Source organism: Malaclemys terrapin, chromosome 1 (assembly GCF_027887155.1).
Source record: "Malaclemys terrapin pileata isolate rMalTer1 chromosome 1, rMalTer1.hap1, whole genome shotgun sequence".
NCBI classification, from domain to species: domain Eukaryota; kingdom Metazoa; phylum Chordata; order Testudines; family Emydidae; genus Malaclemys; species Malaclemys terrapin.
Genome location: NC_071505.1, coordinates 241,939,554 through 241,955,887, shown reverse-complemented (window position 1 = coordinate 241,955,887; position 16,334 = coordinate 241,939,554). Strand labels below are relative to the sequence as shown.

The 16,334-nt window shown below is 44.5% G+C and overlaps 1 protein-coding gene across 4 annotated transcripts in view; it reads left to right on the top strand.

The window, feature by feature from the left end:
- UPF3A (UPF3A regulator of nonsense mediated mRNA decay) overlaps positions 1-10,956 on the top strand; it is a 57,165-nt gene extending 46,209 nt beyond the window's left edge. For 3 of the 4 annotated variants that reach the window (XM_054010874.1, XM_054010858.1, XM_054010850.1), the window contains one exon: positions 9,483-10,956. In XM_054010874.1, coding sequence (XP_053866849.1) covers positions 9,483-9,656 — 174 coding nt within the window. In that variant the 3' untranslated portion in view covers positions 9,657-10,956. The remainder of the gene's footprint in view (positions 1-9,482) is intronic. The other variant, XM_054010866.1, reaches the window with a different exon arrangement.
- Positions 10,957-16,334: the final 5,378 nt, after the last annotated feature.

The window sequence follows — 16,334 nt, the reverse complement described above, 5'->3', positions numbered from 1 at the left end:
TTCCTTCACTGTCGCTATTCTTCGCACAGGAAACAGATAAGGTATAGGGACACTCATCTTCCACTCTCCTTGCCTCCCCAAACTGCTGACTAGATAAAGCCATCAGTTCACAAGACTGCCTAGACTCATCCAAAATCTCCTTGTTCTCCTCTCCCTTCGCTTGATCTAATTCCAGATTTACTTCTGAGACTTAGATGGACATTCAGAAACTTCATTCACAGCCACACAGCTACTTTCCAAGGACAAGCTTTTGGAGAAACCCTCCATAGGCACAACCTTAGGATCAATCCTCTCTTGTGCTTGGTTTGTATTAACTTGACTGACCATAGCTTTAATATCATTTCCAATCATGATATCCTTAGGGATTATGTCTTTTACTCCCACAACCATGGTGCCCTCCAAACCCTTCCATTTCAGGTGGATTTTAGCCAAAGGCACCCTGACAAAATACTTAGATAAGGCTACAACAGTTACATCTTCACCTGGCAAATAATCTTCCTTCCTGACAAGACTTGCTTTAACCAGAGTAATATCTGCTGCGGTGTCCCTCCATGCCATACACCTTACTCCGTTCACTTCTGCACTGCTAATAAACTCTGCATTATTTCCCCCATATTTAGCTTTAATGTGAGTTTTAAGGTCAAATTCTTCAGAGACCACAGAAACAGCATTTGCACACAGGGCACCAATGCTGGGCTCTGTGTGGCTTGCCTGTGAGTTTACAACAACAGAGTTAGCATTGGCCGTGGCATTTGGGGTTGCTGGTTTTGGGCTGCCCTTCAGTGTCGGGCAGTCTGGTCTCATGTGGCCCAGGATACCACAGTGATAGCATGTAACCTGTTCCGTCCTGGGATGTGAGTTCCTACCCTCCAGGCCCCCTTGAACTCCTTTAGAAGAGTCAGGTTTATTTTTAAATCCTTCCCTCCTCTTGAACTGGGGAGAATGGTGATTACTTTTCCCCGGGGTTTTACACCCTTCTCGAGCCCTGTTTTGGGTATGGGCATCCACAATCTCTGCTGCCCGTAGGACTGACTCAGGGTCCCTGTCACACACAGCTGCTCTCACATTGTCAGGCACAATGTCTAAGAACTGTTCCAAAGTTATTAAATCCAGCAGTTTTTCAAAACTCCCATGCGCCTTGGCTCCCATAACCCACTTTTTAACAAAACCCATCAGCTTATGAGCACATTCTACAAAAGTACAATCCTTAGACATTTTAAACTCTCTAAACTTAACTCTGTAAGATTCAGGAGTAACCTTGAATCGCCTTAACACAGAATCTTTAAACTGCCCATAATCCAAGGCTTCTTGTTCCCCCAAGTCATTGAATACCTCCCTGGCTTTTCCAGTCAGTCTGGTCAGCAGGACAGGCATTCGCTGACCCTCGGGGATCTGGTACAGATTGCAGAGGCGTTCAAAGGTAGACAAAAACTCCTCTATATCCTCAGTATCATTGTAAATGGGACACATCCTTTCCCAGTTTTTCTCATGGCGGGGGGGAGGTGGAGTACCAGGTGGGGATGACTTTCTCCGCTCTTCCAGTACTTGGAGCTGAAGTCTGGCCGTCTCCTGTTCAGCAGCGAGCAGCTCTAGACGTCCCTTACGAGCTCTCTCTTCTCTCTCATCAGCCTCCTTCTTTCTTTGATCGGCTTCTTTCTCTCTCTCAGCAGCCTCCTTCTCTCTCTCAGCAGCCTCCTTCTCTCTCTCAGCAGCCTCCTTCTAATTCTGCTATTTTTTGCTTCTCCAGCAATCGAAGATCTGCTAGCTTCTGTTCATGCTCAAATTGCAGTTTACTTGTCACCCTTTGCATTCTAATTTTTTCTGCCTCTTCTGCAGCCTCAGGTAAGGGCTGTGCTCTTGCCCCCTGATCACTGGCTATTAACAGGTTTCTCAGTTCTTGATTTGTAGCTTTCTTTCTAAAGCTTATCCTCTTTTCTGAACACAAATTTTCCAGGGCTTTTTTGCCAAGTCCCTCATATGCTCTTTGCTCAGCCATTGCAGCAGTTCTTTAACCAACAAAACTCTCAATCCCAAAACTCAAATTTGGACAGCGTGGGGTTCTGACCCAAAGCTTAATTGACCTGGTTCTGTGGATCCAAGCACGACTACGCCACTGTGACAATGCGGTTCTGGTGGAACCCAACTGAGAGTGCCAACTCAGGACAAATTGCTCAAACAGGGCAGTTACAGCCCAAGGCTGGGGTTTTTTCCACCTCTAAGGCAAACCAAACCAGCCAGACTAGGAGGACTTCGGTCTCACCCCCTGGCTAACCGCAAGTCTCACAAGCAATCTCCTTAGACACCCCAGTTTCCCAGTATTACCACCAGTGCCACTCGTTATGGGGACAAATGGTTATGAATACCAATACCCCAGTAAAAGAAAAAGGTTCTCCCGATCCCAAAGGACCAAGCCCCAGACCCAGGTCAATATACAAATCAGATCTTATCCACAAATCACGCTGTTGCCAATCCTTTAGAATCTAAAATCTAAAGGTTTATTCGTAAAAGGAAAAAGGTAGAGATGAGAGTTAGGATTGGTTAAATGGAATCAATTACATACAGTAATGGCAAAGTTCTTGGTTCAGGCTTGCAGCAGCGATGGAATAAACTGCAGGTTCAAATCAAGTCTCTGGAATACATCCCCCGCTGGGATGGGTCCTCAGTCCTTTGTTCAAAGCTTCAGCTTGTAGCAAAGTTCCTCCAGAGGTATGAAGCAGGATTGAAGACCAGATGGAGATGAGGCATCAGCCTTATATAGTCTTTTCCAGGTGTAAGAACACCTTTGTTCTTACTGTGGAAAATTACAGCAAGATGGAGTCTGGAGTCACATGGGCCAGTCCCTGCATACTTTGCTGAGTTACAAGGCGTATCTGCCTTCTCTCAATGGGTCCATTGTATAGCTGATGGTCCTTAATGGGCCATCAAGCAGGCTATGCAGAGCTAATCTCAGCTTGTCTGGGATGTCACCCAGAAGCATAGCATAAGTTTGCCATACAGACAGTATAGAGCCAATATTCATAACTTCAACTACAAAACTGATACACACATATAGACAGCATAATCATAACCAGTAAACCATAACCTTGTCCTAGACACCCCATTTGACCCCCTTTATACCAGATTTGGGTGCCACCACAGGACCTTGGTTGCAACAATGATCTATATGGTCCCAGATTATATCAATAACGTCACATGAGCATATTTAGAAATCTTCAGTACAGAAGATAGGAAAGTAGATCTTGCAATCTTCATCCATTCTGCCCTCAGGTAAAGGTTCTCCCTGGCTGAGGGCAAATCACCCCATTGAGAAGTGCCAAATCCAGGGAAATAACCTGTTCAAAAAACAGCCACGATTGGGCAGCTTCTTGAATGGGACTGCATGCAGAAAACCATTTTCCTATCTTCACCTTGAAACCTGTGGAGCCCCTTTCTGAGGGCTTGGAGCTTTGTGATTTCAGAGGACGTGTTATAGCATTTCCAAGGATGTCTGCTATTAGTGGCCTCATCCTCTCCCCATTCTAATCATTAAAGCTTTTCATTCAAGATGGTTGACACTGTCTTGTATGGAATCCCCCTCTGTAATGTGCACCTCTTCTGAAGGGGGTTTTCAAAGCAGGCACAGGCAAGGACCCCATGACAGTGTGCCTCCAGAGGGAGCTGCGCTTTTGCTAGAGATAGGACAGGCAAGGAGTAGCCATACTCTTTTTTCTCTGCCACCTCTAGCAGCTGTCTGAATCTCTGTCTAAAAATATTAAAAACATATTAAATTGATATAAACCATTTTATAAAAAAATTAAACGTCCAGTTGAGCTTTTTTCAGTCTGATAAACATGGAAACTGTGATGGATAAAGAGGGTCTGTGATATATAAAAGCTGACTGATCCTTTATTGTAATGGTTCTGGTGGGTTCTATGTTCATTGTTCATCATAGGGTTTAGGACTGCATGACTGGTGTTGATTGGCTGGATGTGATGAAGAGAGATAAGTAACACGCTGATGTGGCTGCTCATAGCACCACAAAACACTTCCTACAACAACTTGTTCTTAAACCTCCTAAATAAAAAGTCTGGTATCTAATCTAAAGAAATGGAAAATAAAGGGAAAGCGGGGTTAAACAAGGCTGAAGTTCAAGCAAAGAAGGGGGAAGAGAAGAGCTGATAATGAAGGATGTATCAGCGAAGGGGAAAAATAATGAAGGAAGAAACAAGACCAAAGGGACTGAAAATTGTGAGGGACAGTTGAAAGGAAATAAGGGATTGAGATGGAACAGAATTCAGTGCTCTGCAGTTTTCTTAAAATGGCCTATTCCATGCCATTTTCTGGACTAAACCCTACACTTTAAAACAGAGGTCAAATATGATCTTGTCATAGCATCAAAGTCTAATGTTTGTGATAGTTAAAATAAATAGCCTCATTAGGCAGAGGCTTTTAAACAGTAATCATTCACAGTATTTTATTGTCCTAGAAAGTCTTTAGCATATCTATCTATGCACCCAAGAATTATCAGCATTCTCCTTTTTGGGAGTTTGAGGTGCTTTTTTTCTTATAAACGTGCTACTATTTGATATTCAGATGAGCAAGTTTTTGATGATTTCAGTCACTATGCCTATACAGTTAGCCATTCTTCCTTTGTACTCATTTTGTTTCCTGATTCACATTGGGTGGTATCCACTCTACTCATATAGAACATGAATATCTTCTATATGAATATGGAATGCCAAATTTAATTTGCAGTTCACTATTCTAATTTTATCAAGCCCTGGTTGTTCTGTTTTCCCACTGATTAGTATTATTTTATTATATTTGTATTTATTATCTGACATTCTTGTATAGAGCCATAAGTGTGCGTGGCACCAGTTATTGACCTGCCCAGCTTATACTATAGATTGTATCCAAATTTACCACAGAATTATCTTGGCCTTTGTTATCACATTCTGTTAGATCAGGGATTGGCAGCGTTTGGCATGCAGCCCGCCAGGGTAAGCCCCCTGGCGGGTTGGGCCGGTTTGTTTACTTGCCGCGTTTGCAGGTTCGGCCGATCGCAGCTTCCACTGGCCATGGTTGGCCGCTCCAGATCAATGGGGGCTGCGGGAAGCGGTGGCCAGCACATCCCTCAGCCCACTCAACTTCCCGCAGCCCCATTGGCCTGGAGTGGCGAACCGCGGCCAGTGGGAACTGCGATCAGCCGAACCTGCGGAGGCGGCAGGTAAACAAACTGGCCCGGCCCGCCAAGAGGCTTACCTTGGCAGGCGACATGCCAAACGTTGCCGATCCTTGTGTTAGATAATATTTTTGCTCACAGTTTAAATTAAATGTAATATAATCATCCTGTTTTACAGCTGTTTTATTTTACTCAAAATTCTTGGCTCCCAAGAACAGTGTTATAAAAGAGGTGGATAATAAATGCAAAATCTGTTTTCATTACACTCCATCTTTTTCCTAGTTCTCATTAAATACAAAGGTATCAGAGTAGCAGCCGTGTTCTCACACTTCTTATCAACCTGTCTGTACTGGGCTAGCTTGATTATCACTTCAAAAGTTTTTTTTCTCTTACTTAATTGGCCTCTCAGAGTTGGTAAGACAACTCCCACCTGTTCATGCTCTCTGTATGTGTGTATATATATCTCCTCAATATATGTTCCATTCTATATGCATCCGAAGAAGTGGGCTGTAGTCCACGAAAGCTTATGCTCTAATAAATTTGTTAGTCTCTAAGGTGCCACAAGTACTCCTTTTATTAAATACAAAATGATTTTACACAAAATCCACTATCTATGTAAACTCAGGTTAGTCACTTTAAGGCCTTGTCTACACTACAGAGATTTGTCGACGAAAGTCACATCGACACTTAAAAAGTGCTATAATAAAAATCAGTATTTCATGTTCACACTCGCTCTCTCTGTCATCAGATCACGTCCGCAGTTGGAGCACTATCATCGACAGTGTGAGCAATGCATTGTGAGTACCTACCCACAGTCCAGCTCGACACCTTCTGCCACTAGGTCTTGTGGGAAGGTGGAGCAGATCGCTGCACATCTTGGGACCAGGCGAAATGTCCCATGATGCATTGTTTTCTGTCCCAGCATTCCATGGGCTTCTGGTTTTCTTTCACGGCATTTTTCAACGGCCCTTATTTGCTATGCACCGTGGCATCTTTGTGAGAAGGGATGGATCCAGCACTGCTCTCCTACGCTCTGATAACTGTCATTAAGACATCGCAGATGGTAGTGCAGTTAATCACAAAGTTCCTAACTGAAGAAGACTCCCAGTTGCCAGATGTGCTGTGTGATATAGATAGAAGCAACTTTAGATTGCTTTTGGCATTCACAAAACAGCTGCAGACGGTGGGACATCGCTTTTGGGCTTGGGAAACAAGCACTGAATGACGAGCGGTGGCTACAGAATTTTCGGATGTGTAAATCCACCTTCCTGGAACTGTGTGTGGAGCTCGCCCAGCACTATGGCACAAGGACACCAGAATGAGAGCTGCCCTATCGGTAGAGAAGTGCGTGGCAATCACTCTGTAGAAGCTGGCGACTCCAGGCTGATACTGGTCGGTCACGAATCAATTTGGAGTTGGGAAGTCGACTGTTGGGGCTGCGTTAATGCAAGTGTGCAGGGCAATTACTCACATCCTGCTACGAAGGACCAGGACTCTGGGAAATGTGTGTGAAATAGTGGACGGCTTTGCAGAAATGGGTTTCCCTAACAGTGGAGGGGCGATAGATGGCACACATATTCAATTTTGGCACCAGACCACCTTGCGACGGAGTACATCAATAGGAAGGAGTACTTCTCCATGGTGTTGCAGGCACTTGTGGATCACCATGGGCATTTCACTGACATCAACACGGGGTGGTCTAGGAAGGTGCATGACGCTTGTATAGAAAGTTACAAGTGGGGACTTTCTTTCCAGACCAGAAGATTATAGTGGGGGATGTTGAAATGCCCATAGTGATCCTGGGAGATCCGTCATACCCCTTACAGCCATGGCTCATGAAACCTTACACAGGAAACCTGAACAGCAGTAAGGAGCGGTTCAACAACAGGCTGGGTAGATGCTAGATGACAGTGGAATGTGCCTTTGGCAGATTAAAGGCATGCTTGCAATGCCTTTATGGCAGGTTAGACCTCAGTGAGGATAATATTCCCATGGTCATAGCCTTGTGTTGTATATTGCATAATCTTTGTGAAGGTAAGGGTGAAAGGTTTGCTCGGGTGGAGTATTGAGGCAGATTGCTTGGCTGCTGATTTTGAGCAGAGGGGCCAGGAGGGGAGCAATTTGAATCAGGGAGGCTTTGAGGCAAAACTTTGAAAATGAGAACCAGTAATGTATATCTCTGTGATTGGTGCTACAATGTTACATTATATGTAGCTTTCCTAGGAAGCAATGGCGAAATTTGGGGCCTTACATTCCAGTAAGCAAATGATTAAACAGAGAAGTCCCAGAAAGCAGAAAGGACTGTGCGGGCGGAGTTGGGAGGGGCACAGAAAAGAGTTCTGAATGTACTGCAGGGGAGGGCGGGCATGCATCTGCTCAGTCTGCAGCATTATTAAGGACTTCAGCATCTATGTTTGCTCATCCATTACTTTACTCATCCGCTCAGTAGAATCCTTAATAAACTCCTGATTTTCTTTTCTGTCCTGCCTTTCGGCTTCCCTCCACTTCTTGCGCTCCCTTTTCTCTGCATTGGAAAAGTGCAGTACCTCCCAGAACATGTCTTCTTTGCGCCATCTTGGGCGCTTTCTTATCTGGCAGAGATGCTTGGCTGGTGTTTGTGGGGTATTCCTAAAGGCCACATCTGCCGAAGCACAAGGAACAATGCACAGAAGTATGATTGTTAAGTTCACGCACAGTATTGAAACATTTCAGTAAAATACACCTCTGGTAACATAACAATCACTTTCTCACTGACCCTTGGCAAGCACACATCTCGGTTAACACTCAAAGCATGGTGAGTGTTGGCTGGGGGGGAGGGGCGCTCTACGTGGGGAAAAGAACACTCTGTAAGGGTTGCAGGGCAGCCAACTAGGGAAAAAATTATAAAATTCTCCCACACTTTCCCACAGGCCGGGATCATTGTGGTAGATATCTCACTACTGAGGGTAAGCAGGGAAGCGAGGGTACATCTACATGCTTGTAGCTTCCACCATGGTCCCTATGCTGCTTGCCTGCGTGCCGCTTTGGTCCCTGAACAAGTGATTGCCGAATGGCTTAGGAAAGTTCCCTACAGTGGGGGAAGGAACAAAGCAGCTCTGCCAAGGAACCTTCAGTAGAGGATTGCTGAGTACCTCCAGGAAACTTTCCTAGAAATCTCTCTGGAGGATTGCTGTGAGATCTCGGCGTACATCAACACCCTGTTCTGCCGTACTGATTAGTTGCACAGGGAAGTGTCCAGTACACAAAAACACAGCCAGCCTTGTACATTTCTATACCCTGAACTCACCTCTGCATTACGCAAACCACAGCCACTTACCAGGCATCTCCTCTCCTGCTTCTTGCTTGCTGGAGAGCAACTGCTGAAACTGGCTAGACACCTCTGAAGTGGTGAACAGTTGCTGGCTGGCTGCCTGCCCCACTGGGAGACCCCACCGTGAGCTCCACATCATCATCTAACTCCGCCTCTTCATCAGTGACTTCGTCGTCCGGGTTAGGTCCTTTTTCCACCACCTCCAGGCCCACCAAAGTATCCACGGGGCTCTTGGTGATGGAGGTGGGATAGCGAGAATAGCATCCAGCTCCTTATAGAACCGGCAGGACTTAGATGCAGCACCAGAGCGACGGTTTGCCTCCCTCGCCTTATGCCTGCCTCAGCTCCTTTATCTTCGCTCTGCACTGCAGCATGTCCCGATCATAGCCCTTTTCACACAAGCCTCAAGAAATCTGCCCATAGGTATCAAAATTCCTATGGCTCAAGTGCAGCTGGGACTGCATAGCCTCCTCTCCCCATATGCTAGGCAGATCCAGCACCTCCGCAGTGGTCCAAGTGGGAGAACGTTTGCTGTGATAAGCCACCATGGTCACCTGGGAAGATGCAATGAGACCTCTCCACACCAAGTAAACAGGAAATGGAATTTCAAAAATTCCTGGGGCATCTAAGGGGGAGGGGTGGATGGTTGTTTACTGACTGCAGGGCAGTGGAGTTCAAACTGCTGATCAGAGCAGTCAGGATGGGTGTTGTGGGATACCTCCTGGAGGCCAATTAAAGCGATAAAATCAAGTGTAGTGTCTACACTGTCACTTTGTCGACAAAAATTTTGCAGAAAAAGACTTATGTCTCTGATCAGGATGGTTTTATTTTGTCGTCAAAACGGCGTTTTTGCCGCCAAAAGTCGCATCGCAGTGTGTATGCATTCACTGTTTTGTCGACAAAAGCTGCCTTTTGTTGACATAACTCTGTAGTATAGACAAGGCCTAAATCTCACATATGTGAATAAATGATAGTTTTCTCCAAAAGTTAACCTTATGCACTTCTTTCTAGGATCGTCCAGCCATGCAGTTATACCAGCCAGGAGCTCGCATTCGAACACATACGGGATCTACAAGTAAGATCTATGACTGCAGTGGGAAGTCCTCTGAAGATGCCTGCGATAGAAAGTATGAGGTAGATAATTCAACTGGAGGTGGTTCAGAGAAGAGTGAAGAGGCAGAATGAAAGATTGGGGTAGAAAACTTGTGAAAAAAATGAATTTAAGATTTAATTTCTGCTCAAAAATATATCAGGCCACTTCAGAATTCCACAGATTGGACCAACAAAACTATAATACATCTGTCTCTTTCTTTCTTTAAAATGAAGAAAATGGTGATCGGAGGCAGATAAAATATCACGTAAAAGAAATTCAGTTGCTTTTCTACAAAAACCAGAAGCAAGCACTGTTTGACTAGTTTAGTTGTGGTTCAGTATTTTAGTAAATTTACCTTTAGCTAGAAAACCTCTATTAGTTTTAAACTAATATTTATATAAAACTTGTCAGAAAATATTTCACTTAGTCTAGCCTGTTAAATTGAGAGAAATAAAGAAATGTATATTTGCATCAGTTTGAAATCTGAGGCACTTTAAATGTGTTCTGTGAATGGCATTAACTACATAGGACCCAATCCTGCAAACGCCATCAGGCATAATGCTTACTACAGAGAGTAGTACTATTGAAGTCAAAGGGACTACACCCAGCAGAAGCACTGTTGCCAGTAGCGTTTGCAGGATCAGACCCATAGTTTGCAAACGTTTATTGGTATCCATACCTCATTGTGTTTACATTGTTTTTCAATTAACTATAGTGTCAGGTAAGTGTGAATAAAAGCTACTATATGTTGTTATAAAGTTGGTCTTTTTCTTAACCACTTTTGCCTTTTATGTTCTAATATATTCCTGTGTCTAAAACAGAAAAAGCTAACGCAAACCTCAGCACTTAAATACTGTATCTGGTTTTACTAAAATTGCATTTTTATTATTTATTTTTGTTTTGGCACTGACTTTTTAAAAAGTGATTGTACAGTGATGACTTTTTATATGTTAAATGTTTCACATAAGTTGCATTTGCAGGATTTGGAACATGTATGATATATATGTTATAAAATATAATTTGTTTGAAAAAAACACACACATAGCAGCTCCAAGATTTCATTTTGCAGACCTAAGACAAATTCCACCCTCTGATGCATGCATATGGCTCCCAATGTCTTCAGAGACAGCTAAATGTCCATCCAAGGGCAAAATATGGCTCTTTCATAGTTGTCTTTTACGACTGATGCGCTTTTCAGTTGTCTGAAACCAAGATCTGCTTTGTCAGTGAAGTTAAATATTAAGATGTTTGCTTATTTTTGACATTCTACTTTGAACATTTTGTTATTAAGTGTAACATCTGATTTGTTCTAAACTCAAAGAAAAATTCATTGTATTTTCCCAGACATTAAACATTAAATATAATAAAAAGTAAAAACACTTTGACTATGAACTGAGAAATGATCTTCCACAATTATTTTGCCTATTAAGAAAGATAGTATGACACTTATTAGTATTAAAAGGCAGATTAAAAATATGATTGAAGAGTTTTAATATTAACTTTACATATAAGATGTTTTATATGCAAGAGGATTAACCATTTTTTACTGACTTAAACTACTTTGAAGTAAGACACTCTTAATATTCAATAAGACTGTCATCACAGCATGGGCTGAGTTGGGCTCTATCCCACCTATGCTGGGTTTGGGCTGGTGTTTGGGTCAGGTGACTAGGATCAGGTGACAGTATCCCAAGAGTGGAGCTTCCTATTATGGGAGCCTGTGTAGCATGAAGGGAGAGCCTTGCAGGAAGCAGGAAGGCTGGCTACAGTAGAGCCAGATCAGTGACAGAAAATGCTAGGCAGTTCTCCACAGTTTTGCTGGACTCTTTGTTAACTCTGAAAAGGATGAGCTGTAATGACTTAGCCAGAGGGCTTATCACTTCGGTGACCCAATAGCTCTGGGTTGCTGGACTGTATGAGGGAGACAGTGAGTTGACCAGGGTAGGGAAACTGAGGCAAATGGGTGCCTGGAAGCTAAGGGAGGTAAAGTGATCTTTTCATAACTATCCACCCACAGATTTACACCAAAATAAGGAGAGGTGTCAATTCAAACCAAATTAGTTATTTAGGTGCATCTTTATGTAAACCGCAAATCTTTGTAGGATCAGGGCCCAAATGAGACCAAATATTTCCAGCCTCTTTGAATTATAGGAGGTGGTGACCGAGCCCATCAGCCTAAAAGCCAACACCCCACCCTTGGATGTGGGAGGGGCCACAAGATCCAGAATGCAGCTGATTCTTCTTCAAGATATGTTGTCCATGTACAATCCAGACTTGATTCTCATGTGTCCCGTGCAGTTGTGTTCAGAATCTTTTGGCCAGCAGCATCTGTTGGTGCCACACATGCACCCTGAATATGCTTGTGCTCCCCCTCCTGAGGTCATATAGGTTAGAGTGGGGCTGACCAAACCTCAGTTCCTTCTTACTGCCTGTGACTGCAAGGCAGAACCGAGAGCAGTGTACTTGTCTGTTGTTCACTTGCGATTATAAAACTGATATCGCCATACATAGTTAGCTATTCAGTGTAGATGTGGCATAGTTTAGAAACAGTTTTTTATTAGGTTTCTGTTTCAGATAGTTTTTTCTCTGTCTTTTAGCTAGGCTTCAGTCCCTATGGCTGAGCAAAAATCACCAGGGTTCAAATATTGCCTTTTGGGCAAGGTAGCCACACCCCTCAACAACAGGCATATTAGATTCTGTTTGGATGGGAGCATATTACCGACAAACGCTCCATTTATCTGTCTTTTTCTGAAAGAACTTGAAAAGCAAGGGAGGCTCATTTAAAGCTTTACTCTTAGACAAATATATAAGGCCAACCTCAGACCACGGTAAACAAGATCTGCCTGGGTCTGAAGACTCTGTTCCCAGAAGTGTTCTGGTGATGGTGAATGCCGCAAGCTCCTCTACAGCTCCAGCTCCTGTGAAGCACACCTCTGCTGCCACTTCTAAGTCCTCTCAGCCATGAGGGGCAGAACACAGCACCACTCTTTTAAAGAGTAGGACAGGCGCCATCTGAGGAACCTGTAAAAAGGAAGAGAGTTATGCTATGTCTACACTGTCACTTTTGTCGGTATCACTTATGTCACTCAGGGGTGTGACTCTCCCTGTGCGACATAAATTACACTGACAGAAGCACCGATGTGGCAGGAGACATAGCTACTGCCGCTTGTTGGTGGTGGTTTAATTAGGTCGACGGGAGAGCTCTCTCCCATCGGCATAGAGCAGCTACACGGGAGATCTTACAGTGGTACAACTGCATCAGTACAGCTGTGCCACTATAAGGTCTCTAGTGTAGACATGGCCATAGATCTCATGCCTCCTCTCACAAGGATAGAACAAGGTCTGACTTAAGTCCCTCTGGCACTCATAAACATTCTGGTCTCTGTACACCAGTACCAGACAGGGAGCACCTTCACGCAGTCTCCACTACTTTTTCAGCAGTGCTGTCTCCAGGGCACTCAGTACTGATGCTGCAGCTTCCTGCTTTGGTACCAATAACCTTGGTACCTTGTTGGCATAATCTATTCTGGTACTGACTACCTCAAAAAAATCTGCTCAGATTCACAGCACGAGGAGATCTAGTGGTAACCATGTTCCCTGACTCAGTGCTGTTATCATTAGGGCTCTGGCCTGTCACAGAGGTCACAGAAGTCACGGATTTCGTGACTTTCCATGACCTCCATGACTTCTGCAGCTGCCAGTGTGGCTGACCCCAGGGCCGCCCAAGCAGCTGGCCCTGGGGACAACCATTGGCCATTGCTGGAGCAACTCTGCAGCCAGCTGCACCAGCCACTGCTCGGGCAGCCCCAAACAGTAGCTGGTGCGGCTGGCCCTGGGGACCCCCTGGTCAGTGGTCCCAGGTTGCTGAAGCAGCCATTGCTGAGTGGCTGCCTGCAGCAGTCCTGGGACATCCGGAGCAGTGGCAGGTGGGTGGCCGCAGGGGCGGCTGGAGCAGCCGCTGCTTGGCAGCCCCCACAGCTGGTGCTGCTGGCCCTGGGCCCCCCTGCGAGCAGCAGCCTCCGGGGCTCACCTCCTGAGCAGCAGCAGCGGCCCTCCAGGGCTCCTGCCCTCCTGGGCTCCCCCACAGCAGCGCCTCCCCCAGCTAAGATTTAGTCAGGGGTAAAAGTCATGGACAGGTCACAGCCAGGCCGTGAATTTTTGTTTATTGCCAATGACCTGTCTATGACTTTTACTAAAAATACCCATGACTAAATTGTAGCCTTAGTTATCATCATCAGTAAACATCCCCAAAGCAGTACCAGCTGTGGATATTTCTTCAGCACCGAGTGTAGCTGTGGTACTGATGAAAGAATTTCCCAGATCAAGTCAGGATTCCAACTACATTGGCACCTCCACTGGAGGAGCAGTAGAGCTCTGTGGGGGAGATTCACCTTCTGTCTCCCTGAGGCCCTCCCATCAGCTATGATCCGTATATACCTAACAGAGAATCCAGGGTTCATGGTCACTATAGCAAATATAGAGTAGATAGAGTGAGACATCCTCCTGGTACCCTTCCCTTACCCCCCAACTCATGTTGCTTACAGCCCTTATTCATGGCCATATTGGGCACTATGGGGCTTTCATCAGGTGGCCTCTAGTCCTAAATCTCCTATCCAAGTAGCATCTGTGAGAGACCAATAGCAACAGCCATCCAGGTAGCTACTGAGGATCCTCAACAGTTGCAAGTAGCTAAGGAACTCCACCAGCCAACTGATACTCCTCCTGCTGCCATTTTGTCATCTTCATCTGACAAAGCTGCGGTCCTACCTGCTCCATAACACTCAGACAACTACAAGACTTTTTAAGACCTCTATCGAATGGCAGAGACATAGCAATTCCAACTGAGGTTGTGCAGGAGAAGTCTCACACAAATTGTTAAGACATCTTGCACACAACCAGTAAATGAGGGACTCTTAGAACCTCTTCAGCTTCTCTGGCAGAAACATCTAGTCATCTAGCATCTAAAAAGGCAGACAAAAGGAACCAGGTGCCATCTTCATGATATGAGTATGTGTATACTCACCCCACATCTGGATCCCTTGTTTCAACCACAGCTCAGGAGAGAACAAAACAGCAAAGCTCTAGGTGAAAGAAAAAGAGCCCAATATTTGGATCTTCTGTGGAGAAAGGGATACTCCTCTATCCAGTTTAGGATTGCTGATTAACAACCACTCCTTGCCAAATATGACTACATAAATTGGCATAAGGTGTCAGAGTTCATAGAAAATTACCACAGGATCTGAGGGAGGAATTAAAATCCCTAATTGAAGAGGGTCAGTTAACATCTTGGGCCTCCTTGCAAACAGTGATTGAAGTATCGGATACTGCAGCAAGATCAATGGCAACAACAGTGACCATGAGCCAGGCATCGTGGTTGTAATCCTTGAGGATCCGGAAGGAAGTACAAACTGCTATAGAGGATCTCCCTTTTGAGAGTTGTAATTTCTTCAGCAGTAAGACAGATGATGCATGACATTTTTATAGGACTCACAAGCTACCCTAAGGTACCTGGGTCTTAATATGCCACAACCCAGAAGAAAACAGCTTAAACAACACTATCCAACGCAGCCTTCTTCAGCCTCTTTCTATCCTCCAGACCACAGGCCATGGGAACCACTCAGGAAGAAACAAAGATTGTACAGGAGACAACCTTCCACTTTCTCTTCCTCTGCAACAGCGAAATCAATACTTACATCCAGACAGATTGTTTGATGCTTTAGTCAAGAACTCCTTGAAACCATATCCAAGTTATCTTAACCCATTCCCCGCTCCATTTGGGGATCATTTATTTTCAAGCTGTGTGGACCAATCTCACTGTGACACTATACCTCGGGGGAGCACCCTGTAACCCTCATTTTCCTCATTTATATAATTGTGATCTTGCATATAAAGCATGCCATGTAAGGTACAGTAACTCCTCACTTAACGTTGTAGTTCTGTTCCTGAAAAATGTGACTTTAAGCGAAACTATGTTAAGTGAATCCAGTTTCCCCATAAGAATTAATGTAAATGGGGGGGTTAGGTTCCAGGGAAATTTTTTTCACCAGACAAAAAACTACACATACATATATATATATATATATATATATATACACACACACACACACACACACAGAGTAAATGTTTTAAACAAACAATTTAATACTGTTTACAGCTATGATGATTGTGAAGCTTGGTTGAGGTGATGAAGTTAGAGGGTGGAAGAGGGTGAGATATTTCCCAGGGAATGCCTTGCTGCTAAATCAGTGGGTCTCAAACTTTTGTACTGGTGACCCCTTTCACATAGTAAGCCTCTGAGTGTGACCCCCCCCCATATAAATTAAAAATACTTTTTTATATATTTAACACCATTATAAATGCTGGAGGCAAAGCAGGATTTGGGATGGAGGCTGACAGCTCGTGACCCTCCATGTAATAACCTCATGACCCCCTGAGGGGTTCCGACCCCCAGTTTGAGAACTCCTATGCTAAATGATGAACTAGCACTTGTCTGAGTCCTCAAGGGTTAACACATTATTGTTAATGTAGCCTCTCATTCTACAAGGCAGCAGGAATGGAGGGGAGGGGAAATATCATAGCAGACAGAGACAGACACACACCTTGTGTATGGGAAAGAGAGAGAAATGCACACTGCCCCTTTAAGTAAGCTTACCCACGCTTAAGTGCATTGTCTTTTTAAGTGGATCAGGAAGTTGAGACAGCAGCTGCTGCCCCAGCGTCTCTCTCCCGTGTCCCCACCCTTCTCTATATGGAGAAGAAGGGGTAAGCGG